We start from the raw sequence: 27,716 nt of genomic DNA on the forward strand, positions 1-27,716 counted from the left end.
TTCTCTACACACAGAGATTCTCCCGTCCCATTTCTTTCCTGGGACTGGGTGCTTCAGGCTTCCCAACCAATCAGTACCTCACAGGTTTTCTCCCTGGTGATGTTAGTCATGGGCCACAGCTGGACGGCAGGTGACATGGAACTTTGACTGCTTGTGGTAAGTCTAGCTTGGCTCCCACCCTTCTTGTCTGGGTGCCTGCCCTGACAACAAGGAGATACTGACTGGGCCTTTAAGAGCTCACACTCAGCTCTCTGGCTGCCACAGTGCCCAGCACATAGCCCATCCGGGGCTTCCTCTGGTGGAGAAACCAGCAGAGGCAGAGACCCAAGAAGTAATATGGGGCAGAGACAAACTGTCTACACAAAAAATGAGACCAGAAATCTGGGGTCCAGGTGGCACAGGACCTGCTCCCTCTTAAGACTCTGGGAAGGGCCAGGCGGTGGTGGCGCACGCCTTTAATCCCAGCACTTGGGAGGCAGAGGCAGGTGGATTTCTGAGTTTGAGGCCAGCCTGGTCTACAGAGTGAGTACCAGGACAGCCAGGGCTACACAGAGAAATCCTGTCTCAAAAAAAAAAAAAAGACTCTGGGAAGGGCCTTTTCAGAGTTAGCTCCAGCAGACCTTGGCTTATGCCTGCATTACTATAACCCCTGCTTTTGTCTGCATGGACCATCTACCGGACTCTCTCCTCCCCACTTAGTGGACAGTGTCTTACTGTGTAGCGTAAGCTATCCCCAAATGCATAATCCTCCTGCCTCAGCTTCCCAAGTACTGGTATTCTAGGTGTGGGGACCACATCTGACATTCTCTTTTTAAGGATACTTTCTTTGGACTTAGGGTCTACATCCAGATGTCCTTGGAATCCTAACAACTTTGGAACCAGAGGAGCAGCCCAGGTGGTGAAGGGTAGCAGCAGGAGAGGCCCCCAGAACCTACATGAGTGGAAAGCCACTTAGAGCCCCACGTTTGCCTAGTATTAGGCACCTGTGAGGAAAGGAACATGTTCTCGAGAGCCAGGCATAGTGGAAACATACCTGCAGCCCCAGCGATTAGGAGGCTGAGGCAAGAAGATTAATCCTGGACTACATGTTGACCCCTGTCCAGGAACAAAACATGCTCCTGAAGTGGACAGGAACAGCTGCACAGCATAAGTGCACTTGACACCACTGTGAGCAAATGAGGTTTTGTGTTGATACCACACTACAGAGGGAGGTTAGCCAAGCGAAGCACGCACGGCCTGCACCTGCATGGAATGGGGTGTGTGTTAAATGAGGAAGCAGATTGATGCCAATCTCCTAGCTTGACCCTGCAGCTGCTGACCATCTGTCTGAAGCTCTACTAGGGACCAGGTAACAGGCACATGGGCCTCTATGCATATCACTGTGGCATGTGGATCTGGAAAAACCTCAAACGGAATGGTTTAGTGAGGAGCTCTGGAAGAGGACCCAGCTGCAGTGCTCGCCTGGCCCTCAGCTATGCTTAGCTTAGAGCTGTTTGCTGAGAGGATGAGCCCGGGAGGGAGCTCAGGGGTAAAAGCTACTTGCAACCAACTGCCTTCCCCGGCTTCTAATGGGGCCCTCTACTAAGATGCCTGCCCTCAGGTTGGCACTCGTGGGTGAGGAAGCTCATTTGAGCAGCCATGAGGAACATAGAGGAGTGTTTGGAGTTCATAGTGAATTGAGGATTGTCTAGGTTATGGAACTGTAGAAAGTCTGTGGACCGACAACCCCCTCCCCTTTTCTCTGTTGTGTCTTTTATGATTGGAAGCACTGGGGGACATTCCAAGTTATACTTGGCCCCTGTCTTTCTGCTTCCTGGCTACTATAAATGATCCCCCTTGATGTCTGCCAAGGATAAGTCTGCACACGACACCCCTAGAACTGAGACACTCTATCCTTCTTCCCTTGGTTATCGTTGGCCAGGTGTTCTCTCATATTGACACAATGTAACTAGTTCAAAAACCTGAAACCAGAGAAGTGGGGTCATTACCTAAACTAAACCTGCAACTGTTTTTAGAAAGAATTTACAAGTGTGGAGATATGTGCTAGAGAAGACCTAGATGCTATAAGATGAGCTTGTCTTGTTTCATTTTGTTGCGACTGGGCCTCTTTCTGCGGCTTTATATCACAATAATCATCCTGCTCTTGCCTATTCCTCCCAAGTGCTGCCATTACATGAGCCACTGGGTCAGTAATCTCAGTTTGTTTATCTGAGACAAGGTCTCGCTATGTAGCCCTAGATGACCTGGAACTCACTAATGTAGATAAAGCTGGCTTCAGACTTACAGAGATTCTTTTGCCTCTGTCTCATGAATGTGGATTATAGTTGTACGGCAAAATGTGCACAGCTCTGTGAATTCACCTCCCACTAGGCCTTCTGGTGAGAGTTCATGGCTGTGTGGGAGGGGAGGGGCAGAATGATGGTAGGAAATGGACAGAAAGACTGTTCTGATGATGTTTCTGGGAGAAATAAAGATACAGGGTCTTCATATGTGTTCTTGCTGTGCCTGGAAACATTATGTGAGGATGAATTTAAAAATAAAGGGCTAGGCAATCAAGTCTCAACCCTAAAGGCAGCTCAGCCTTCAGGGTTGTGGCATGAATATTGCTGGCTGTTTATAGCCATGTTCACGTCGAGAATTTAGGGCTAGGCATGGTGACCTCAGCATTTGGGAGGCTGAGGCCAAAGGGTTGTCATGGGTTTGAGATAATCCTGAGCTGCAGGGAAGACCCTGTCTAAAATAGAAGAAAAGCCTAAGACAACAAACACTCTGCAAGAAAGAAAATAGGAGAAGCTGCAAAGGTGAAACCCAGACTATTGCAGAAACCCCAGGATGTTGGAGATGCTAGAAATATGGACTGTCTGCCTACTGAGGAAAGCCACTGGCAATGAGTTGAACCAGCCCAAGAGAGAGGCCATGTGGGCTGCAAACAGAGCCCAAGCAGAACTGCCCAAGTCCATTGTAGCTCATGAGAAGGTACTACATGCCCCAGATGCCAGTGAAGCACAGGGATTTCATGTTTTTAATGCTTGAGCTTCTGGATTTAGGTCTTGTCTTATCCTTTCTCTGATTCCTTTCTTCTCTCTCTCTCTCCCTCCCCCCCGTATGTATGTATATATATACACACATATATACATGCATATATATACATATATATATATATATACATGCATATATACATACATATATATATATATATATATTTGAGGCAGATAGCCCAGACTGTCCTGAAACTCCCTATAGCTCAGCCTAGCCTCAAATCTGCCTTCTGCATGAGATCCCCAAGTGCTAGGATTATAGGCTTAAGCCACCCCTGGCTCCCATTCTTTGCGTTGTTGTTGTTTTGTTCTGAGACAGAGTCTCAAGTGTAGTCAAAGATGACTCTGAAGTTCTGCACCTCCAGCCTCTACCTCCCAAGTGGTGACTCAGAGGCCATCCCAAAGCAGGATGATGTGGCCTCACAGAGCTAAATGTGAGGAAGAACTGGTTCTGTGGAGGGGAATGCGGCTCCTGAGCAGAGCCTATCAGGCTGGGCTCAAAAGGGATACAAGAAGATGGTCCTGAATGCTAAATAAATTGAGAAGTCACCACAGAAGGAGACAGCTGCAGCTCAGCCTTTTACCAGCTGTGGGACATGTTGCTGCCTAGCCCCTCTGAATCCCAGCCTCAGCATCTGTAAGGCGAGAATTAGAGTCGCTGCTGTGTTTGAGAACTAGAGTTTAAGAAAAGGGATCAGAGTATGATCAATGTAACTCCCCAAAGCTGTCCTTTGTGTCATTATGGCCTAAGCACAGTCCTTGGGCTGACACCGTGGTGACCCTTCCCAGGCAGGTACAGGGAGTGGTCTGCGCAGTCTGCTGTCTCTTCCCTAGCCTCTGTGCAGACAAAGCATCCTCCAGGGTCCCCACCTCAGGGTGGCCATCTGTGTGCCGTACGCCACGCCCCTCTGTCCTCACTGCACCTTAGGGAAGGAAAGGACCTGCTGGGGCCACACAGCTAGAAAAGAGCCAGTCTCCTCATTCTGTCACTCCTAACTGCCCCACTGTGTAGGGACAGAGAGAAGCAGCGGGAAGGTGGGCCTCCAGGCACCAGCTGTGGACCTTCCCCTGGCCAGTACCCCCCCCCCCAAAAGCCTGTTTTCCTACAGGCACTTAATGCCAGGTTAGCACAGCACTGCCCACTGGCAGAAGGTGCAGGCACTGCCAACAGTGGAACAATTGGAGGAATGACAGGAGGTTGGCCTACAGCAGCCATGGGGGTGGGGAGGAGCCCTACCGCTCACATTTAAATGATGCTGGCACCTGGCCACCCCCAAGCCCAGCTGCTGAGCCTGAGCTGCAGAGGAGCAAAGCTTAGGAATCCCTGATCCCCTCCCCCATCTGGCTGTTCACGAAAACCCTGGCCTGGGACAGACAAGGCTAGGTGTTCCCTTAAGGTGCCTGGTTTTCACTCTAGCCCTCAACACAGACCAGCTGGGGAGGCTCAGGTAACTCTTGGTCTTCAAGTCACAGTGTCCTTTGAAGCACACTTTTGCCACTTGGACAGCTGAGCCTCAGTTTTGCAGTTCTTCTGGTCTCTTCCCCACAGCACTAACTTGGCAGCAGATTAGCGAAGGCAGGAACCACTTTCCTGTCTCCTTGTCTCAGTGAATGGTGTACAGGGAGTGGCCAGTAAGTGTTGCTTTTCTTTTTTCTTTTTTTGGTTTGGGGGTGGGATTCGAGACAGGGTTTCTGTGTGTAGTACTGGCTGTTCTTGAACTCAGAAGTTCACCTGCCACTGCTTCATGAGTGATAGTATTAAAGGTGCATGCCTGGCTGGAGAGATGGCTCAGCGGTTAAGAGCACTGACTGCTCTTCCGAAGGTCCTGAGTTCAAGTCCCAGCAACCACATGGTGGCTCACAACCATCTGTAATGAGATCTGACACTCTCTTCTGGTGTGTCTGAAGACAGCTACAGTGTACTTAGATATTGGACCGGAGCAAGCAGGTGTCCTGAGTTCAATTTCCAGCAACTACATGATGGCTCACAATCATCTGTACAGCTCAGTGTACTCACATACACAAAATAAATAAATAAATCTTTAAAAATAAAATAAAATAAAGGTGTGTGCCACCACACCTCATGTTTTGTTGAGAGGTAACTCCATTGATGAATGGTATGGAGCTTGCTTGGTATGCTTGAGGCTCTGGGCTCCATTCCCAGTGCTTCATAAACCATGCATGGCAGCTCACACTTAAAATTCTATCACCAGAAGGCAGAGGCAGGAAGATCAGAAGTTCAGAGTCATCCTCGGCTACATAATAGATATGAAATGAAGCCAGCCTGAGCTACATAAGACCTCACCTCAAACTCTCAACAGCAAATGCTTTGTGTTAAGATCAACAGTGCCAAACTGGGCAGTGATGGTGCACATCTTTAATTCCAGCACTCAGAAGACAGAGGAAGGCAGATCTCTGAGTTCAAGACCAGCCTGGTCTACAGAGTAAGTTCCAGGACAGCCAGGGCTACACAGAGAAACCCTGTCTTGGGAAACAACAACAAAAACCAGCCAAAGATCAACAGAGCCTGTTTCAGACACCTTGCTTTCCTTCCCATACTACGCCCCACCCCCAACCCCCCCGCACTCAGGAGATAGGAGCTTGGATGCTGTCGTCCAGGACAGAGTCCTGCAGAGGGGCCAGCTCAGACACTGCCATCCATGGTATCCAGAGCACAGAATTGCTCAGGAAGAAGAGACAGAGTGGGAGGAGCCTGGACTCTGCATCAGGCTTCAAAGGCTGGCTCCTTGCTGACTGCCAGAGTGTGACGAGGGGTGAGCCTGCAGAATGGAGAATGTGCACAGTCTTGGGGGGTTGCTCTGAGGACATGGGGTGCTAACTTTGGCTAGAACCAGCAAGAGCACTATTATTAACTCTTGGTGAAAGGTTCCGCACACTCCAGAACCTATCCAGAAGCTCTGGGATAGGACATGGGACAGAGAAGATGACTTGTACACCAGGGTTCTAGAAGCCTTGCCAGAGAGACCCCAGCCACCCCCACTCAGCCTTGTCTCTGAATCATTACTTCTTCTATGGAGGAGGGGCCTGGGTTTACCCCCAGTAGCTAAGCTCTTTCTTTAGGCTGGGAGGGGCCCCAACTAGTTTGTGTTCGGGCCTCTCCCCTTGGGGCATCTTCAGAGTCAGTGCCAAGAGTGAAGAGATGACTGAATGACACAAGCAGCTAGGGTCAACTCGCAGGGGGGCCCACTCCTGCAGGTGGCCCTCAGCCTGGCCATAGTTCTGACTTAGAATCCAAGTGGAAGCCTGTCCCTGCTGGTGGCCCCTGGTTGGTAACTGATCCTCCTCCCAGTCCCAAGACAGCTCTGACTTAGAACTGCTTATCTCAGGGATCCTTTATCTGTCACCTCTGGCCCAGGGCCCACATTTGTGCTGCTCTGCTGGCAACCCATCTCCTTGGAACCAGTGCACAGTAGGTGCTCAGTAAACAACATCTGAACCCCAGCACTGCTTTGTCTCCTCCAGGCTGGGACTATGGGAGTCGCTGGCTGGAAATGCAGAAGGCCCCCTCCGCCTGTTTGTTTGCTGCAGACGCGGGCCCAATAGACTCCGTGTCTTTCTTCTCTCCTCCTCCGTCCCCACACAGCGACTCCAGGAGCGGCAGTTTCCAGAGATTGAAGGCAAAATTGCTTGAAAGCCTGTGCTTTTATCCTCCAATTTGTAGCCATTTAGTAGGGCCGGGCGGAGGGGCAGCCTGGCCACTGGCTATGCTGGCAGTGCCCGATGCTGGAGAGAGCAGTCCTTTGTCCTTTCCCAGATCATTCTGGGCTTTGGGGACAGATACCTGCTGAGGAGGCAAGGCCGAGTGCAGGGTGAGGAAGCCAGTACCAGCCTGTTGGGGGAGCCACAAAACCTCTTAACTCTTGGGGACAAGACGGGGGGGGGGGGGGGGGCAGCAAATTGGTATCTACTCTTACCACTCCCAACTGCATAGGATAAGGGCCAGCTTGGGGCAGTGAGGCACAAGGGACACTGACTGTGAAGGGAGACCCAGAATCCCCAGGCTCACTCCACAACCCAGTGACTGAGGAGGGGCCTGAGTGATTCAAGGGAGGAAGGTCCTGCTTGAGCCCAGAGGAAGCAGGACTCAAATCCAGAGGTGTGGTCAAGTAGCTAGGAAAGACAAGTGCAGGGACTGCACATCTGGAGGAGGAAAGGCTTTGTGGGTTCCTCCCCTGTGCAGCACTGAGCTGCCTTGAAGCTTTACTCGTGTGTCTGGTGTCCCCCACTGCAGTGAAGACCCCATGGTGCCTAGATGTGGTGGCAACATCCCTCCCTGCTCAGAATAGGAAAGGTGAAGTTTTGAAAGATCAAGGTCATGGTAATGTGACAGCCAGGGCCAGGCTGTTCTGCTCCAGGAGGCGAGGCTACCCACAAGGCTGTCCACCCACCTTCCACTGGTCTTCTTCCTACCATCTCTGACCTTCAGCCACAACCATCACCAGATCTGGTGACTCTGCATCTCTCAGCCCCTCAAGCCCAGCTGCAGTTCTCATAACTCCCTAGGCCCTCTGCAGCCCCACCAGCCCATTCCTTGCCACTTTCCTGAGCTTCTCTCAAGCATGAGGCATGGTTGAGGCCCTTCCTGGGGCCCATGTCTTGCCAGCACTTGGCTGGCTACTCACATGTAAGGTCAAGGCCATGATGATGAATGCTTTCTGACAAGAAAACTGGCTACAGATCTGTATTCTGTGAACCATCCCGGTACTATATACCAACCTCCGGAAAGGGGTACCAGCTGAGCCTCCCCCACAGGTCCTTGAGGAGTCTTACAATGGGGCACTGCTGGGAACAGTTCCTTGTGGGAACTACACCCTGGGATGGCAGCCTGGCTTTTCTCTCATCTCAGTTAGAATACCCAGGCCACATCCTCGTCTCCACTGGACCTCCGATTAGAGCCCTGGACAATAGCTACACCCACAAAGTCCCCAAAAGTCAGCACCCATAAAAAAATACACTTTATTGTGTCTTCACATTGGCAGAGGCAGCACACCAGGGCACAAGGATGGCAGAGCATGCAGAGGCCTCAGGTGAGTACACAGGACAAGGCATAGCATTCCTCCCAGGTGTCAAGGGCCTGCTCTCCTGCTGACTGTCCCGTGAGCCTCAGGACCCCCAGGTCACTGTGAAGAGCAGCTCTACCCCACAACCCACCCACCCCCAAATTCTGACTGCGCAGATGGGGCAAGCAGGGCAGGGCCATCGTCCCGAGCCTGGGGGCGGGGCAGTCAGAAGCAGCTGGTGCGGCTCAGCCGGAAGCTGCAGCGCCGAGGGAGGAGGGCGTGGGAGCCCACACCTGCCAATCCAGCCCCGAGCTCCTCGGCAATTTTGTCTCTCTTGATTAAACATCCAAGGAACATCAAGTTCACAGACTTGATGTTTTCTTCTCCTCCATCTTCCTGAAAACATCCAGAATGGAAGAGCAGAGAAGCTTCAAGGTTCCTGGGGCGCTTGACACTTTGTGGGGCAAAGAGTTGAAGGGAGAGAGGGTGATAGGAGCCGGGCTGCGGGATTAAGCAAGAGACAGCGGCAGGAAAGGGCATCGTCCCCAGATGGTCTGGGAGAGAGAAGGTAATGCAAGTGTGTGGTGGGTGTGTGCACATGCAGGGCGCATTGCCAGAGCAGGAGCTGGGAACACACACCAAGGTTTGCATTAGGGAGGACACCAACCACTAAGTATGCAAAGGAGGACGTCACTGGCACTGCACTGTGAGTGTGTGGAGGTGGAAGGCATGCCTGGGACTCCTGGATTGTCTCTTCTGTGTTGAAGGAGAATGTGGTGGCAGAGCCAGCCAGCACACTCCAGTTCCACCAACAAGGGCTCTTGGCCCACCTACCATGATGCCCAGCTGCGGAGTTGATGATCTAAGAGGCTGCCATTGGCATTTGGAGCAGACCTTGGACAAAGGCAGGGCCCACACTCGGCCTCCCCTTGAAACAGGTACAAGGGCCTGGCCACAGAAGGGTAGGGGCAGCTGCTCACTTCCAGCACTGCTCCAGGGAGCCATGGGGCTGTACCTTGAGCTTCTGGGGGCAGAGGAGCTTGGTGAAGGCTCTGCGGAAGCTGTAGTGGCACAGTGGGTAGAGGACAGGGTTGACGGCCGAGTTGGCCCACAGAAGCCAGAAGGACGTCTCGTACCAGTAGTCGGGGATGCAATGGCCATGACAAGCAGCTCGGATGATCATGAGAAGTGTGTACGGGGCCCAGCAGAGACCAAAGATGCTCACAATGATGGCCAGTGACTTAGCCACCTTCTTGTCCCGTGACAGCCGAAAGCGCTGGGTGATGCTCTGGGACACCATCTTCATGCGCTTCTCCAAGGATGCTGAAGATGCCGATGGCTTGGAGCCCCTTTTGAGTGAGCGTGGCCTCTCAGTGCCCCTTGAGGAGCTGCCAGAGCTAGAGGTGGGTGAGGCAGCAGCGCCCCCACCACTGCCACCCCCAAGGGCAGCCTCCCCAGCCTCAACACCAGGGCCTGCCTCACCTACCCCATACCTGTGCAATGGCATGGCTTCCCCATGCCCTTTTGGCCAGCAGCCCCAGCAGCTGGGGGGAGCTGGAGGTGGTGAGGGCTGGGCCTCAGGCGGGGGCTCTGGACCAGCCTCACGGCCTCCATCAAGCCGAAGGCGAGTGCGCCTCTGGATGTTCAGGTAGATGCTGAGGTTGAAGAAGGTAACACTGAGGAAAGGTGTGAAGAACTCCAGGGTGGAGGCCGTGATGAGAAAGTACCAGTTGTAGAAGAACTCAGCATAGCAGTGGCCCTCGGGGATGGAGCTGCCCCCGGACAGGTACTCCCAGCTCAAGATGGCAGGCCCATACAACAGGAAGGCCAGCACCCACACCAGCGCCATCTTCCGAACGGCTCGTCTTGTGTCCCCCTGCTGGGCCCGGTAGGAGACCTGCAGTGGTTTGTACAGATCAACAACAGGTCAGCAGAGCTTTGGACTGGAGGCTCAGAACAGCCTCAGCTTCCATGCCTGTCTGCCCTGGGTAAGGCTCCATGTTCCTTCTCCCCCACCAGCTGTGTCCCCTGCCTGCCTGATGCCCACATGCTCTCCTGGAGCCTCAGAGCCTAACACAACCAACCAGAATCCTGTCTCTTCACCATCCTCCACCAGCTCCATGGGGTCCCCCTGCTTTTGCTTGCGTCACTAGCACTGGCCACACCCAGAGGCCACGCACAACTGTTTCTGATGTGAGGCTTCTTGCAAGGGCCAGAGAGCTGTCTCCAATGGTTTGCTGTGCTGAAAGGGAGGGGCTTTGTCCCAGCTCTGCACCAGTATTTCCTTCCTCTCACTACTGGAGCTGGGAACACAGAAGGCAAACCTGCTGGCCCACTGCTAGAGACCACCCACTCTCCCACACATAAGGGCTAAGTATTATGTCTTCTTTTCTAGAAGGTGAATGGCTAGAAAAGGTAGGGAGGTGGGACTATCTAGTCTTTTCCAAGAAACAAACAAAGCTCCAAGTGCGATGAGTAAGCAAGGGGCAGGGTGGCAGGAGGGGCCAAAATCCTGCTGAGGGGCCTCAAAGGGACAGCTGAGACAAGTGTCCTTGACAGCCACCTTGGGAACCACAAGCCAACCACAGGTCTAGGGCACACGTGCCACATGCCAGCTTTGTACTGGTCACTTCAGTCACAATAGCCCTGTGAGTGTGCCACTGTCTTACTGGTTCACGGCGTGGTACAGGGGACCTAGAGAAGGTCAAGAGGGCTCCTTGCTGGTGCTCTTTGCAAACTGATCCTCAGGATGCAGCCTGGCAAAACCTGGAGTGAGTGAGCCACTGAGAAGAGGAGTTGAAGAACTGAGAGCTGAATCCCCACTCCACACCAGTGTCTGCCCCCTCCGAGTGGGCACCCGGGGCTATCTTTATTATTATTATTATTATTATTATTATTATTATTATTATTATTAATTTTGGGGTTTTTCAAGACAGGGTTTCTCTGTGTAGCCCTGGCTGTCCTGGAACTCACTCTGTAGACCAGGCTGGCCTCAAACTCAGAAATCTGCTTGCCTCTGCTCCGCCCCCCCCCCCCAAGTGCTGGGATTAAAGGTGTGTGCCACTACTGCCTGACTACCCCAGGGCTATCTTACAACAGCCGTTTAGGGGAGCTTGTGCAGTGGGGGTTGTGGCTTCCTGGTGTGCACACCTGCATATACACAAAAGTAGGAAGGATTAAGACCCTCCTTCAGTTCCAGGAATCCTGTACCTGTCAAGGATAGAGGCTGGACCCTGACACCCCTTCCTGCGAGAGTATGGAACTCCAAGCTAACCTGTCTCTGCTAGTACTACTGGCAGTCAATGGTCACTGAAAAATGGCCCACATGTGAAAAGGGAGCAGGACTGTCAGGTATCCGTCTACAACTCAAGAGCAGCCATACCCTGTCCAGTGCTCTCCAACACAGAGAGTAAACTCTATTGCCCATATCCCAGAACTCACAGCTCGAGTGACTGACAGGAATCGGTCATAGCTGATCAGCACGATGTTGAAGACCGAGGAGGCACAGAGTAGGTAGTCTACCACCAGCCACAGCTTGCAGAGGCCCCGGCCAAAGGTCCAACGGCCGGTCAGCACATAGGGTACATACAATGGGATGCAGAAGGCACCTATGGGAAAGCAGCTGTGGTGGGACCATGGCTCAGGAGTTGGGGTCAGACTGACCCCATGGAGAGAGGGCAGAGCCTGGGCTTCATAGGGTAGCCACCTTTCTAGGACCAGGACTATCTTATTTATCTTCCTAGTCACCCTGTCCCCCTACAACTGAGCAGCTGCCAGACTCCAGCCCATCGATGTCGTCTGGAGCTGGAGGCAAGAGGTAGGACCTCCACGTAAGGTAAGGACCTCTGGACACAGAACCTGTGCTTCTGCCAGCCCTACCAACCTCCAAAAGAGGGAAGAGGGATATATGTCCTTCCTAGCTTGACTGGCTCTGGAACCGATCATCCATCCCTATCCTGGCTGTTGGACAGCCTCCCTTCTCAGCTTAAAAACCGAGAAAGCTTTTCTCTTGGCTTAAAGGGTTCTTGGCTGCAGCCGCGCCAGCCGCTCTCACCGCCCAAACCGGCTTCCAGCGTCTGGGAGACGCAGCAGCTCGCAGCCCCAACAGGTGTCTGGCGCTCCGGCCCCCACCGCATGCCCCGCCCCCCCTCCCCCAGTTGGGAGCAGAGCTTGGACACGTGAGAACGAGCTCCTCGGAGCATTTTCCTCATCTCACTCCCGCCTTCCCCACGGTCCCCTTCCCCAGCACAGCTCCCCAAATCCCCCTTCCATGTCCCCTCCCCCCAGCGTCCTCCCAGCATCCTGAGTCCGGCGCCGCTGCCTTTGTTTGGTTCGGCGCAGGAACCAGCGCTGCACAGGCAGTCGCTGCGCCTTGCGCCTTGCAAAGCGCCCGCCGGCTGGGGCAGCCTCCCCGGGGACATCCCTACCCAGCCCCCGTCTTGCGGCCCGGGAGACGAGGAACTTCGCCCGCGCCCACCATCCTAAGGTTTCTAGAGCTCCTTTCCCAAGGCCGAACCCCTGAGAAGCCACCCCAGGTCGAAGCGCCAAGCCCCATTGCCCAGCCCGGGCTCCGCGCCCCTGGACTCTGGCAGCGGACAGGGTCTGGGGGCTTTACCCACGAGGAAGTCGGAGATGGCGAGGTTGAGCAGAAAGAAGTTGTTCTGGGTACGGAGGCTCGAATCCGCCACGAAGGCGAGCATGACCAGCGCGTTGCCCAGCACTGTGGCCACGATGAGCAGCGCCATGAGCGCAGCCAGGACAGCGGTCCAGGCAGCAGAGAAGCCGCGCGCCCCGCCTGCAGCCGCCGCCTCTCCGGCCAGAGCGCCCGACGCGTTCATCAGCCCGTCGGGCGGCGCGCGCTCCATGGCCCAGCAGGCTCACAGGGCTCGGGGACACCGGGCAGGGCACGGGCCGAGAGCTGGGTGGCCGGGTGGGGCCCCCGCTCGTGAGCCTAATCTTTGCCGGCTCTTCACCCAGCCCGGTTTTCCGGGGGGCGCCCGGAGCATGGTCCGCGGGACCGGAGCGAGAGCCGAGTCTGGAGTCCAGGAGGGCAATGCAGAGGGGGCTGGTATCGGAATCTGAGCGGAGCGGGGCGGGCGGCGCGGCTGCTGCAGCGAGAGCAAAGCCGAGCTCCAGCCGCCCGCGGCGCGTCGGTGCACCCCTCGCTCAGCGCGCTGCCGAGTGCGCCCCGCGATCGGCCCGCCGCCCCCCGCGCCCCGCGCAGAGCCCCCGCCATTGGCTGGCGCCCTCGCCCCGCCTCCGTCCCGCCTCCGCCCCGCCCGGCGCGGGCAGCACCACGGACAGCGCCGCGTGCCCGCCGGCCGACTAGAGCCCCTGCCCGGGTGCGCACCGCGGCTGGCGGAGAGCCCGACTCGGGCAATAACCAGCTACAGGGTTAGGACCATGCCTGAGGTCGCACCTAGAAGCTGGTCCCTTGGCTATCCGTTCGCCCTCGTGCCCTCGCCCCTGGTGACCCTACCCTGCCCGACCCTTGTCCGTAACTCCTAAGCTTGTGAGGACCTTGGACAGTGCTCGGGTGGGGTGGAGAATGGCTGCCCCGCAGATCTAGAGAACTTGCGCCTCCGGACTCCCTTTCGCATCTTGCTTTGGGCGAGTAGGTTTCTGGGGTAAAAGATGTCCAAAGAAGGATTGGGGAGGGGTCCCTGAAAGTGATGCCGGGAACAGGGGTTCTCTCCAGCCTCATATGCACAGAACTGTGGGTCTCAATCTCCACGTGGTTAGACAGAGCTCAGAACAGGGTCCAGGGTGACCTGCAAGGCACACACAGATGTGGAGTTACATAAGGGAAGAACGAGCCTGAGCGGACCCAGCCCAGAGCTGAGAACATTCACCCAGAACTCAGCGGCAGTGGGTGGAGGGGCGACCCACAAAGCAGCTTGGTTCGGGCCACGGATGCCCCCGAGACACCTCAGTGGGGTGGTCACTGCTGCAGGGGACAGGTGAGGTCACTGAGTTCTGGGTGCAGCTGGGGTGGTGGCAGCTGCGTTAGTGCCTGTGGGAGGGGGAGGAGGAAAGCCGCTGGCCCCCCTCCTCTGACACAGATACTGGAGGTCAAGGACAGACAGAGTCAGCAGCAAAGGCTCCCTGAAGACAGACAGACACACCCACGCTCTGACACACAAACATTCACAGTCAGGGAAACAGCCACCCAGCATCAGGCTGGGACCCACGAATAGTCAGACAGCAGACAGACAGGGAACAGTGCCCGAGGGAGAGGGAAGCAGTGACTGTCCTCTGTCACCAACGGCACATATCAGTGGATGCCTCAAAGTGGACAGAATTGTAGACTGTATGAGTGTGGGGGAGGGGGACCCCAGGCACCGCTCCACGAACCCCACATTGACAGCCAGAGGCTGGTCATGTGAGGACCGGCCCCTCCCCCACCCCAAGTGGTTCTCTGAGAACTTTGGGCAGTGGGGATTAGCATTTCTCTGTTCAAGCCTTGGGGAATGCCTACAAAGAGGAGCCTCTACCCCAGGCTCACAGTCTCAGTCCTCCAAAGGCACCCCGGAAGCTTCTATGGGGGAGGGGTACATTCCAATATACCTTCTCCAGAAAGCCTTCTTGGATCTGCTGTTACAAGCAAACCCCTAGGTTCCCCTCCACAGCACACTGACTTGTCCAGAAGCTGTGCTAGGTTCAGGTACTTAACCAGTGGTCAAAGTAACATGTGTCCAGGAACTGGACAGCAAGATCCAGCTGAGCTAGTGGGCACAATCAAGCACGCCCTTCAAGCCTGCCTGTGGCCTGAAGTGCTTGGCAGGGCTCACTCTCCCAGCACTTTACAGCACCTCCAAAATGCTTCTCTCTCAGCTGCTCTCTCATTCTTCCTGAGAAAGTGAGTAGAACCAGACGTGTTGTTCAGAACTTCCAGAGCCCTCAGGAAATGGGGTTGGGGGAATTTAAAGGGATCCCTAGACATCATTAATGGCTGGAGTGTCAATGTCCCTATCTTCAAACAGGATTGAGGGAGCGAGTCAATAAAAATTTATAAAAATCCCTGTAAAGTCTTGGCCAGTCCCAGTCCCAGTCTAAAGTGCCCTGATATTGGTCATTACTCTGAGCAGGCCCAGCAATGACAAGTGGAACTCAGGACTATGTGACATGGAGGCCCACTGGCTACGTCTCCCTTCCTTCACATGCTCCTGCCCAGGCCTCCATGAATGTTGCTACTTGCTGCCCACCCCCAGGGAACCACCTGGGGACCATCTGGAATGAAGAACACGTCCCTGGTGGTCTCTCACTATTCCAGCTGCTGCGTGAACCCAATTCAACCCCACTGCCCCACAGCTGTCTATGGTGTGCTGTGCTGGTGTTATGGAATGCTCAACATACATAAGAACTAAAACAAACAAAAAACCCAGGCAGTATGCCCATGTCCTACAGGCCAGCTCTCTGAACCCTCCTAGGGATTCTGAAGGGGCCAAGCTCCATAACGACACTCAACTAGGGTCACTTCAGACCCTAGAACTGAAGGCTCAGTTGTGTGCTCTTGGAGGAAACTACCCAGTCTCTGGGATCCTGGAAATCTTCCTCTTCAAATGGAGACCAGAAGCAGGAAGGTTGAGTTAGCCCAGAGGTTTGATAAGGACAGTGGCTGGTGTGATGGGTGCCCCCTATAGGCCAGACTCACTGCTTGCATGCATGACCTCATTAGGCTCCTAGACATCCTATGTCAGTATTTCTCAACCTGGAGGTTGCAACCCCTTTGGGAGGTCACATATCAGATATCCTGCATATCGGATGTTTTCACTACAATTCATTACAGTAGCAAAATTACACTTATGAAGTAGCAACAAAATTTTATGGTTGGGGTCACAACATAAGGAACTGTATTAAAGGGCACAGCATTAGGAAGGTTGAAAACCACTGCCCTGTGTAGAGTCATCTGCACAGGGCCACACAGACCTAGGGTTCACCTTCTCGAGAGGGTCCTAGTCCTGGTTCAGCCCTGAGATAGAGGCTCCAAAGGCCAGCATGCAGGCAGAGGGGCTTGGATGGCTAATTGGACCGAGGCAGTACATAAGAAAGGAAGGTCACTATGTGGCACCCTACCCTGGAGAATTTTCTCAGGAAGAGCTTTGTGTGGGAAAAAGAACATAAGGCCAGACACTCCCACCACCATCCCCCCCTCCCCGCCGCCCAGTGTGTACCTTACAGACTGGCATGTTAGCACAGTGCAGTGGCCACATTGGAGGATCCTGTGGACTCTAAAGCTGTAATCCCATATGCTAAACTCTTGTTTTTCTGAACACCTGGCTGTGGACCCAACCCAGAAACAAACTCCAAACAAATAGCCCTCGTACCTGGTAATGAGCTAACTTTGTGGCCTCCTTCTCCTGATTCAGGCCACCCTTGCTAACTCAGCCTGTGCCACCACGGAAGAGCTTGCAGAGTCCCCACTCATGGGCACGGGCACTACATATGGTAGTACAGCATCTGGTCGGGAGACTAGTTTTCTGCAAAAGAGGCTAGGAGTGATCCCAGACTAGTAACACACACCCTGGAAGAGCAGCTGCATCCTAGGCTGCAGGGACAGCCTCCTGTAGGCACACAGGCTGGGGACAATAGCCTATAAGGATACTTACCTTCCTATAGGATATATACTATGGATCAGAGGCATTTCTAAGGTACTGTACTTGCAGGGCACAGGTATGGTGTTTAGGAGCTGGAGTTGGTGAGGGAAAAAAGTCACCCCTAAAATCCCTTTCAATGACTCATCAGGGAATATGTTGTTTAGGGATAGTCTGGGATAGGAGTCCTCGCCTCTGAAGCTCCTCAGGCCCAGGGACCAGCAGCTAAGGACATCAGGGAGTGGCTCTGGCCACCTCTCCCTTTCATAGTTTACTGTCTTCACCTCCAGCCCTGCCTTAGCTGGTGAACCCCACTCCCCCTAGGACCAGATTCTGATTTTTAAAGGGATTTCTCACTGTCAAGATGTCACTAGGTCACAGACATAGAGAGGAGAGGAAGGAAATAGAGGTTTGGGGGAGGAGATAGCGGTAGAACAGGGTGGTCCAGTCTAAGGCAGCCAGGAGGCCAGTTAGGCTGAAGCACAGAAAGACAGACAGGAGGGCTTTGGAAGGAAAGGGGAGTGGCTTCTCATGTTGTGGGTAGGATGTTGGTGTTTCCTTGGGGTGGGGTGGGAACACCACAAGGGCTTGAGCGTCGTCTTAAAGGTCCCTGGTCACAGTGGGGTTAACTGGGCAGGCGGAGGGTAGATGCCCAGAACCAGCTGGAGGCAGTTGTGTAATGAAGTCCAAGTGGGGACCTGAAGACTTTGGATGTCTTTCAAGCCTGGCATAAGCTGTGGGAAGGGAAGGGAAAAAGAGGTAGGTCCAGCCTACCTCCAGATTTTAGGGCTCCAGCACTGCACAGGGCAGAGTTTGCAGCCATGACATGGAGCCGAGTGGGGATCTGGGTGTTGGATGTTGAATGCTACAAGATTGAGGTGCAGTCATACTCAAAAAGATAGTTGGAACGCATGACCGGGGACCAGGGCAGGAGCAGCTCTGGGCTGAAGAAAGCAGTGCAGGCCACAGGCTCAGCTTAGCTAGTGCCATCCTCTGCTGCTGTCCCGGGTGGCTTTCTGCCTCCAGCTTTTTTCTCATTGCCAGAAAAGACCTTTCTCCCTTGAACTAAGGGTGAGCCTGTTGCTACTGGCTGCAGAGCTCTGCCTGTGCTATGTGGGAACACTGCTCACTAATGAGAAATAACGAAAGAACAGGAACCACCAAGGGCTAGTTGAAGGGCAGCGGTCCGGCTTGTAGAGGGCAAGGCGCTTGCCAGAGCCTAGTCTCTCACTGCTTCATTTCCTCAGTGGAACTGCTGTCTGCTCTCTCCTCCTGCAGGAGCTCATTTGAATATGGGAATGCAGATTTTTCTTTTTTTGTTCCTTGTCCCCCTTCAACCCCCCATCCCGTGACATTCTGAGCCAGCTCCGGGTGTACCCTGATGAGCTCAGGGCCCAAATGTGATAAAAATGGCATCTGAGGCCATGATGCAGAACAGACGCAGGGTCTGACTCTCCGTGTCCCCTTTAGGGTCCAAGTGTCAGGGAGGAAAAAGAAGATGGGAGATAGAGTTGCTACTTAGTTGAACGTGACAAAAACCAATTCAAGAAATCCTTAGAGAAGGACATGGCTGTTGTTGCCTAGGGCTCCAAAGTCCAGGGAAGATGAGACTCGGGGCGCTCAAAGAACAACCTCCTTTTCCAGCTTGCCTCCTAGACTGTCCCTGAGATCTCCCCCTGCGGCTCCCTCCAGTTCCTGTTCCCTTCTCCCCACCTTAGAGTCTGCCATATTAGTCTGTCTAGGACAGCCATGGTAGCTGCCCTGGCCACGGTGCGGGTGCACATAATTCGAACTCCACGGTGGGCAGGGAGAGAACAGAGGAGGGAGTGTTGGCAAGCCCAGCTGCAATCAGTCACCCCTACAGCTGCCCTTGGGATCGACATTCAACCAAGTAGCCTGTGCTGGTGTCAGGAGCTCATACACTGTCCCTCAGAGACATGACCTTGACAGAACAGGAACTGTAGTGGGGTCTGTTGGGGCAGCCATGCCAAGTTTCTGAGAACCTGGGTCTACTCTGCCCCATGGGGCAGAGTAAAGCAATAGGATGATAATACAGAGAGTGTGACATCAGTTTGCTGATATCTCAGCTGACACTGAGGCTACTGGAGAGGCTGTTGTGGCATAATGGAAGACAGTGTCTTGGAAGGCCACTTGTTCCCTGAGGTGCCACACCACAGACCATGCTAGTACTCATGGAGTCTGGGTGGATGATGAGCACCTATAGCTGTTTGACCTCAGCTCTGGCACCTGCATGCATCTTGTCCTTTGAGTGCTGAGTCCAAGACAACCACAAGAGGAAAGCCATAGAGAAGTGGAAGCAGGCTATTCCAGAGAGCCTCCGAGGCTCCCAGGCAGAATGTGCGGGTTGGCGTGCGGCTCTATGATGCTATGGAGCCCAGCCTGTGGCCAGATGCCTCTAGTCCTTCTCCAGAGTGTTTGGTGGAGCCTCCCAGACTATGAAGTGGCAACAGTAAGTCTGCCTACCCACTCAGCCAAGCTCCCATCCTCCTTATGCCAGTGTTCTTCTGGGGCCATCAAACTGTGGCTTGTTCTAAGCAGCTTTGAATGGTGAATGTCACGCAATGGACGGGCACTGGCCAGCACTCGGACCACTTTGTCTCTGGAGATGGGGACAGGTACTATGATGGAGGGCCTTGCTCTGGAGAGAGAGGATGTACAGCCCCTTGTGATCTGTTCGACTCTGCCTGTCCTCACAGGGTCCTCTCCCAACAGCCTAGCTGATACTCACATTGAGCCCCTCCATGCCCTTGGGCTAGTTCCTGCTAAGTCATTCCTCTGTCTGGAGTCTTTGGAGAGGGGAAGGTTTGAGACAGGATTTCTACCTGGAACTCACTCTGCAGACTCAATTGACTGAGAGATCCACCTGTCTTTGCTTCCTTAGTGCTGGGAGTAAAGGTGTGTACCACAATACTGGGCCTCTGTCTGAACTCTTGACCTGTGGCTGACTGTGTCTGGTCAACTGCTATCTGTTCTGGAAATTCCTACCTTCTCTGTAAAGGTCCAGGCTCCGTATTCTGTACGTTTGACTGCCACCATAGCCTTGTCCAGCCTGAATGCTTCATCCGCTGATATCTCTGAGTTCCTGCCCTCTGCTTGACCATCTCCTGAGCCACACCGCAGTTGCTCCACATGTGACAACACTATGACAAGGTGACTCTTGCCTCTGACATAGACCCTGGCCTGATGGTGCAAGGCTAGATGGTCAAGTCAGGGGCTAATCATACCAGACTACTCCATGTAGCCCATCAGTGCCCTCCACTCAGCACCTAAGATCATGAGAGGACCAGGCATCCCCTGTCCATTCTTCCCCAGTCCTGGGTGGCTCACTGGGCTTATCTTGGAGCCTAACTGCTGGGCAGAAGAGCATTCCACCCAGCTAGAGCACAGATACTAGTGCAGATAGGGCATGTTCCTGTTACTGGCTTGTCTCTACAGCTCAGGTCAGTTTCCTACTGTTATCACCTTACACACACACACACACACACACACACACACACACACAAACACACACTCTCCCCCCATTCCTCCTCCCCCTCCCCGCCAGCTTCTGAGACCCCATCCATCCTCTCTCTAGGATCCAAGGACTTGCCTTCATGAATTGCATTCTCAGCCCTACCCTGAGCAGTCCCATAGGAAATCCCCTCCCAATCACATACCTTCAGGGTCAGCCCACCAGCACCCCAGAGGGTGCCCTCAGGGTTTCTCCAGGGTTCCCCATTGTGTCCTGTGATCAGGGTGGTGCCCATACTTCTGTGAATATGCCCAGTTCCCCAACCCCCACCACAGGGTTATGTGGACTCCTTGACTAGAGCCCTGAGCCCTCTCCACTGCCCTCAGAAGCACAGTTAAAAAAAAAAAAAAAAAAAAGGAAAAAGGAAGTTAAGTGAATGTTAGCTTAGGGCTGCTTGGAAGACCCTGTCCCTCTGTAAGGTGGTTCTGTTTACTCTTAATGTCCCCTGGGAGTCCAGGAAGCTCCTCAGGGAAACAGACACCTGCTAGGAAAATAAAGATGGGAGGAACTGCTCAGGGTAGGGCTGAGAATGCAATTCATGAAGGCAAGTCCTTGGATCGTAGAGAGAGGATGGATGGGGCCTCAGAAGCTGGCGGGGAGGGAGAGGAGGGATGGGGGGAAGAGAGTGTGTGTGTGTGTGTGTGTGTGTGTGTGTGTGTGAAGTGACCACAGGAGGAAGCTGACCGGAGCTGTAGAGACAAGCCAGTAACAGGAACATGTCCTATCTCCATAGAGGTCTAGGATGGCTGGGTGGGTGTCTGAGATCCTTGTTGATACTTGCATCCCACGCATTTATCCATTTACCTGACATGCTCACAGCCCACAGAGTCAGAACACAACAGGAAAACATAAGCGGGTGTCCCCTAAGGCCTCCAGACTTGTCGAAGACAGTGGGGCTGAGGTGCTGGTGGTGGGCTTTGGAGTGGGGACTGACACCTATGAGAGTTTGCACAGGGTGCTGACAGTTCCACAGAGCTCAGCTGGGCGGAGCTAGTGCTTACCTGTTCCAGCTGGGACAACAGTGCTCAAGTGCTGAGCCCAAGAACTGAGGAGGAGGCTATACATTCCTTTTGTTTGTTTGTTTGGAGACAGGGTCTCTCTGTGTAAACCAGGCTGGTTTTTACCTCACAGAGATCCACCTGCCTCTACCTCCTCAAGTGCTGGGACTAAAGGTGTGCCCTACCACTCCTGACTTGTGTGACATTTCGAAGTGGGTTCCCAGCAAGGCATGTCCAGTGGAGAAAGTTGGTCATTTCATCCACCCCACAGGAATGGCTGGCTTTAGGAGCCTAACTGCTACCTATGTTCCCTTGGCTCTGCTCTCCTGGCGAGCCTCTCTCCTCTGTGTGGCACCTTTAGGTTCATATCTCAACTCACAGTCCAGGGGTAGGTAAAGTGTTTGTACTCAAACCCTGCATCTGGCTGTCAAGTGCCACTGTCTGAGGTCAGCCTGTTGATGGGGAGGAGTGGAGGTAGCTCCTAGATGGATCCTGTGCAGATGAACAGGTGTCCTCTGAAGGGTTGTCCTCTGAAGGTAAGGTTCTTCCATACCTTCCCAAGCCCCAGGAAAATGGAGGCACACAGAGCAAATGACAGGTAAGAACCAATGTGAACTCTTGGCTCTGTCCTACCTGGGTTGTCTGTGTAGGATCTACTTGCACCATCTCCTCTTGCCAAGGGCTCAGAAGGTCAGGCTGCTCTTGAGGCGAGGGTATTTGGGAAGGCCTGAGCTAACTCTGTCTTCCAGGAGTCACTTCCAGGGAGGCCTAGTCCTGGGTCACTTTAGAACCATGGCTAAGGATGTTTCCTGACTTCTCCCAGCCCTGGCAAAGTGCCCAGCACAAGGCATTTTATCAGCCCCTCCATCTCTTCCCCAAACAACCCCAACCTGATAGGCCGGTCATCCCCATCCCTGGAGGGCATAAGTCACTGAGCTGGTTGAGGAATTAGCCATTGCCCAGCCCACTCGTTTTGTAGGGTGGCTGTAGATCTTGCTATGAAAAGAAAATGTGGTCAAAGAATTTCAAGATAGCAACACCAGTACAGTAAATCCATCTTGAGTCTTGCACACCGGCATAGGCTTGCACCCAGTGAGGCTCCTGGCTAGAATACAACACTGTGAGACCATCTCATCCTCTCCACTACAGGTCAGGGACCAGGGCAGGGCCCCTGACTTCTGTGGTAACCCAGCCTGGCACACAGGCAGTGGGCACTAGGTCCTTGGCTGTGTCTTTCTTGACCGCCTCTCCTTGGATGGGATAATGGTACATATCCTCTCCCAGAAGGACTCCAGTTACCTGGCTGCCTTTCCCTATGTCCTTAGCTCCACCTTATGGAGGAAGCATGTGGTGCCAGGAAGGAAGGGTGGGTGGCCTTGGCTAGCCTTCCTCACCAGCCTAGGCTATTACCAGGAAGAAGAAGAAGAAACCTCCATACTCTGTCCTGAGCCTCCTCTCTGCATCTAGGCTCCCAGGCATGTTTAACCTGCCCCTCCCATCCGGTTGCAGCTTCCCTGGCACTGAGGCCCAGCCAGCGGCTCCGGCCAACGCATTTGGCTCTCAGCAAGCTAAATCTAACCCAGCCCAGCTGTCGCTCCTCCAGTTCTCTCCCGCCCTGCCAGTTCCCTGCACGAGGATGTGCGTATATTCTTGCCACCCAACATGGGCCCTTGGGACTGGTGGATCGGGGCCAGGATCCAGGACCTCTCTTTGCTCAGTTGTACTCTCATCTGTGTTCAGGGTCCCTGCCAGGGTCAGTGTGTGGCAGGTGCTCAGGGGTTACTGGGAAGAAAGACAGGGATCCATCTTCCATCAGCTCTGGTACAGCCAAGAAGAAGGAACGGTAGTTCCCTGGGCCAGCTCCATGCTGGACATGGAGTTGCCCTAAAAACTATGAGATGGAGTCTGGCTGGCATCCATCCCACACTGCCTTGGCCCCAGGAGGGTATTGTGGAGTTCCATTGTTATGGGCTGAAGCGTGTGTATGGGTGGTGAAGTCCCAGCCCTTGGGGCCTGGGTGGGGGTTGGCAGTCTCAGACTCTCCTCAAGGTGAGGCCAGCAGGTAGGCCTGTCAGACAAGTGATCACTGGAACCGCCCCTTCTGAGCCTATTTTACTTAGGCCAGTGACGCCCTCAGCTAGGATGCTTCAGCCTTGTCAAAGTAGCAGGGAATGGTGTCCTGGCTAGTGAAATGTGAGTGGAGAAGTGGGTGCTAGGAAAAGAGAGAGAACCCTACTTCCCACCACCCAGGGTACAGCTGGGAAGAGGGACGCACTGGTTCAATGGCTGAACATTCCTCAGCTCCTGGGGCAGACTTTCAAGCTAACTTGTCTTGGGAGCAGAGGCAGCACTGCCATCCCTCTTCCCTCTTTTCATCCTTCCCTAGAGATGTATGTGATGGTTAGAGCACCAGCCACTATTTTGGACCATGGTGTGACATGAGACTGGAAGGAACCCTAGCTGAGTGATACAGCAAGGCAGGAGCCAGACAGGGCAGCTTGGGCTCCTGTCACATGGGAGACAAGCACACTTCTATTTTGTTGAAGCCTTTGTTATTCTGGGCTTCCTCAGAAACGGAGTGCTTGCTAACCAATCCTGAAGGGCAGGCAGCCAAGTCGGCTCAAATGTTTCCTTCAGCAAGGCAGGATGCCATTCTAGTGACCTGTCAAGAAAATCTCAGTGTTCGTACATGCTGGGTCTGCGCTGGTCCCTTTTCGAGCAGGCGCCTCCACACACTCTGGTCAGCCTTGTGGGGGAGGAAGAATCATGCTGGCTTTGACTGGCTTTTCACAAAATCCCTCTGATCTCAGGAAACAGTAGCTAACTGGCAAGTGAGGCCTCCTGACCTTAGGTAGGCAGACTCCTGGGGCCTCCTGATCACTTTCCTTGAGTAGCTGGGCATTTAGCTAACACAGTCTACTCTAGGGCACTCAGTCTATAGCTGGGCACACAGCACTAGGAAATGAGAAATGGTCCAGTAGCTTCCTTGGTGCTTGGAAGGGAGTCTGTGGAGCCTCCTTTTCCACATCCTCTGGATCCTCACTCCTGGCCCTCTGCAGGGCCTGTTACTGGGCAGGTTAATAGGGTAGCTTCCCAGGAGAGGAAGAAGGGTCGGGGTCAGCCTGGGACAACTTGGACTTGCTGTGGCATGGAGGGAACTTTGGGGTGAAAAGTTTATTGGAGAACACCACTTTTCCTGCTTCCTTTTGGCAGAGTTTAATGGGTGCAGCTTGTTCGTGTCCCAAAGCCATAGGGGGAAAAAGAATAAGAAAAAGCCCTTTTCTGCTGCTATTGATAACTTGTCTCTTCACGAGGCGGGTTCAACCTAAAAATACCCACCCTCCCCGACAGGGAAGCCGGCATCGTCACGTTGCAGAAGAGACTTGAAAGTTGGCTGAGAAGAATCAGCTGAGCCACGTGAGCCAGTCCAGGCCTCTGTGGCCAGGCTGCCCACTGGCAGCCTACTTCCTGTCCCCACGGAAGATTCCATGGCATGGCTGAGAAGAGAGATGGAAGTGTGTTCTGCCAGGGGCCTAGGAATCTGGAGTGGAGATGGCCTCAGGCTGGCTTCAGCAGCAGGGGCCAGGTGGGGCCACATACAAGGCACCCCAGTTCCTGGGTGCCACACCCTGGCCCAGCTGGCCTACAAACAGGCTGAGATGAAGAGATAGCACTCTGGCAAAGAGGTAAGAGTGGAGTGGGTGAAGGGCAGAGGGTGCCTGGCAGCCTGGCCCTGGGAGAGCTACTGCTCTAGAGCCTTAGTTTCCCTTCTGGGATGGGGACCGTACATCTCTGTTCTGTCTCCTTCAGGGGTGAGGATGGGAAGCAGGATAATGGGGTTTGTATTGCTATCTGGCTGTGACTACCCACAGTACTAGCTGTAGTCAAGGAAGACCTTGCATGGGTCTTGTGAGACATAGGCAGATGGCCTGCCCATGGGGAAGGGGTTGCCCCTGCCCTGGTTAAGAAGACAGAGGGATTCTATCAGGGAGTCTCTGGCCTCCATTCTAAGCCTTCAGAGTTGGCTTGACCTCCAGGATTTATCCTGTAATTCCCCAGCTCCATTCAGCACTTGGGACTGGATGTATCCTTTATACCATGTGGGGTGGGGCAGCACCCTCATGGCATCCCATTGTGTCCCAGGAGCCGTTCAGGAAGGAACACACTCCCCAAACAGTCTTTTGGCACTTCTCAGATGCTGAGAGCACTCAAAGCTGCAGCTATTCAGGGGTCCTGTGATATGGAATCTGATCTGTGGCCCTCAGCCATAGCCTCTTCAGGAAACTCAGGGCAGATCCTGGTCTGGAGTCTGAGCATAGCCAGACTGCTGGCCCATCCGACCTCTCTGTGCTTTGCCCTCAGGAGGCATTAACTGGGTTGAGATCCTGTCTGACATCTGTAAAGTGGGAGCAATGACATGCGTCTCCCTAGTCAGCTGCTGAAATGGGGGAACTGGAAGGGACATGTACAACATGGAACACTTAGGGGGCATTTCAGCTATCACTATCTGCACTGTCATGGCTGGGCGCAGAGCCAACTCTGCCTCTTTCTATACCCTACCAGTCCATCCTAGACAACACTACCACTCAGTGAAGATGGAGGGAGCCCCCTCCCCTACTGACAGGGATGCTGAGCCACCCAGCCCAGCACCTGAAACTGCTGAAAGGCAGCAGCAGCCCCTAAAAGGGGCAGAGAGCCAGAAGCAGTGGTAGGCACCTGTCAGCTCAGCACTGAGAGGGAAAAACAGGAAGTGAGGAATGCAAGTATCCTCAGCCCACAGCTGGAAGACAGGTGGTTGGAATGCCACCCCAGCCCCGGGGTCAGCCCATCTACTCCACAGTTTAAGTAGAGATGCCCAGCCCAGCCTGGGTGGTCGTTCTGCCTAGATGGCAGGGCCCTGTAGCTCAAAGTCAAAAAGCAGGTGTTAAGCTGTGTCCTTCTGAGGCTTGTCCCTTGCATAGGGGCTGATCTTGGAGATTTAGGTGAGGGTGTGGGTGGTGGTGGGTTTGAGGGACCAGCTCAGGCTGGTCTTGGCCAGGCCCCCAGAAAAACTGCAGAACCTGGTCAGTCTGACTATCTCCGTGGCAACCGGCTAGCCGTCCTTGTCCTGGCTGGGGGGCCAGCTGCCGCACCCTTCCATCAGCCCTCAGCGGGCTGGAGTTGCTTTCTTCAGAGGTAACCATGGCAACGCCTTTGTTTCGGAAGCCTGGCCCGCCTCCCTCTGTCTCTCTCTTTAGGAGCAGAGCATGCAGGGGACTCTTTTCCAGTCCCAGCACGTCTCCCCTGCGCCATTGAGAAGGGGCCACCGGAAAGCCAGGCTGTCCCTGGGGTGGGAGTTAGAGAGGCAGACAGGGTCTGCTGGGCCACAGAGGCCCATACTCTCACTCCGTGTTTGCCGAGGACATGAGCATCTGCAGAGTGGGCCACAGAGGCAGCAGGGGGGCCTGTGTGTGAGCACCGTATTACTGGAGGAAGAAGTGTGGCCTTGGGACAGACTCCTTCATTATGTGCTAAAAAGAAGGTTCATGGCTCATACATTACCGATCTTGGTTTCAGGAGATTCAGAACCCCTTTGCCAAAACCTCAAACTGGCTTAGCAAAAAACCCAAATAGTTACGCAAGTAACTGGAAGGCCCTGGACAGATGTCAGGTGCAGCTGGCTCTGGGTGACCTGGGGTCTTGCTTCCTCCTTGGCGTCCTACTTTCAAACGACCAGACACCTACAGCAGCCTTCACCTCACTTGCTTCTGGGTAGGTTTGTAAAAGAGAAGAGACATCTAACTTGCTTCCCTCGGGTTTGACATTGAGCTGAACTTCCTGACTAGGACCGGACCACCTGCCCCATACCTTTGCAATTACTGTGCCCTGCAAAAGTCCTATTCATGTCAGTAGCCATCTTGATTCATGTCACTCTGCCTGTCTCAAACCAAACCCCACACTCAAATCTGATGAGGAGGCTGGGGAGCCCTGGTTACACAGAAAACTGAGTGTTCAGAGAGGTCAGTTAGTTTTCCTGAGGCCAAACAGGCTGCAAGCATGTCTCCAGAGATCCTGGGTTTAACCAGGAGCCACTGCAGACCACAGGGCGCCTAAGGGTGTTAAACAGGATGAACCGGTCAGAGAGGCCACTGGAGGGGTAAACTGGCCTCAGGGTATGTTAAATCACGATTGGCGCGCAAAGGCCGGCGGCCACCTTTGCCATTTGTCCAAAACCCAGCAACCGTAAGAAGCACCTGCGGGGTCGGAAGCCAAAGGGTGGGTCTAGCCCAACGCCAGCCTGAGATCGTCCACGCCCAGCCACCTGACTCACTGTTTGTAAACTAGCCTCTCCCAAGGTCACTCCCCTTCCTCCTGCCTCCCCTTCCTTCTAGCTCCAGTATCTGCATAAACCCACCTTCTCCAAGCGATGATAGGCTGGGCGTGCCGCCATTCCCCCGTGTGAGCCGGACTCCGATAGGGCCGAGAGAGAAGCAGTCCGGAGAACGTGATGGGCATGGTCCCACCCCCGGCGCGGCCTGCGGGCCGAGCGCTGA

At 54.1% G+C, this 27,716-nt stretch overlaps 1 protein-coding gene across 4 annotated transcripts; it reads right to left on the bottom strand.

The window, feature by feature from the left end:
* Window positions 1-7,995: 7,995 nt before the first annotated feature.
* Hrh3 (histamine receptor H3) lies at window positions 7,996-13,213 on the bottom strand. 4 transcript variants are annotated; one of them, XM_031373790.1, is made up of 4 exons: window positions 12,675-13,213; window positions 11,501-11,667; window positions 9,553-9,956; window positions 8,373-9,408 (listed from the first exon to the last, which is right to left on the bottom strand). In XM_031373790.1, the coding sequence occupies exons 1-4, from the start codon at window positions 12,922-12,924 to the stop codon at window positions 9,036-9,038; spliced, it is 1,194 nt and encodes a 397-aa protein (XP_031229650.1). In that variant the 5' UTR covers window positions 12,925-13,213; the 3' UTR covers window positions 8,373-9,035. The 4 variants fall into 4 exon arrangements, with proteins under 4 accessions (XP_031229647.1, XP_031229650.1, XP_031229649.1 ...); XM_031373789.1 differs by having other exon boundaries at window positions 8,373-9,447; XM_031373788.1 differs by having other exon boundaries at window positions 8,373-9,456.
* Window positions 13,214-27,716: the final 14,503 nt, after the last annotated feature.

Source organism: Mastomys coucha, unplaced genomic scaffold, assembly GCF_008632895.1.
Source record: "Mastomys coucha isolate ucsf_1 unplaced genomic scaffold, UCSF_Mcou_1 pScaffold15, whole genome shotgun sequence".
Classification (NCBI taxonomy): Eukaryota; Metazoa; Chordata; class Mammalia; order Rodentia; family Muridae; genus Mastomys; species Mastomys coucha.

Excerpts from the sequence above, each read along its gene's own strand:
- Hrh3 (XM_031373787.1), bottom strand. The coding sequence starts at position 12,924 with ATGGAGCGCGCGCCGCCCGACGGGCTGATGAACGCGTCGGGCGCTCTG. Across the intron at positions 11,668-12,674 it reads CATCTCCGACTTCCTCGTGG|GTGCCTTCTGCATCCCATTG; the intron begins GTAAAGCCCCCA and ends GCTTTCCCATAG. Across the intron at positions 9,957-11,500 it reads TCCTGTCAGTCACTCGAGCT|GTCTCCTACCGGGCCCAGCA; the intron begins GTGAGTTCTGGG and ends AAACCACTGCAG.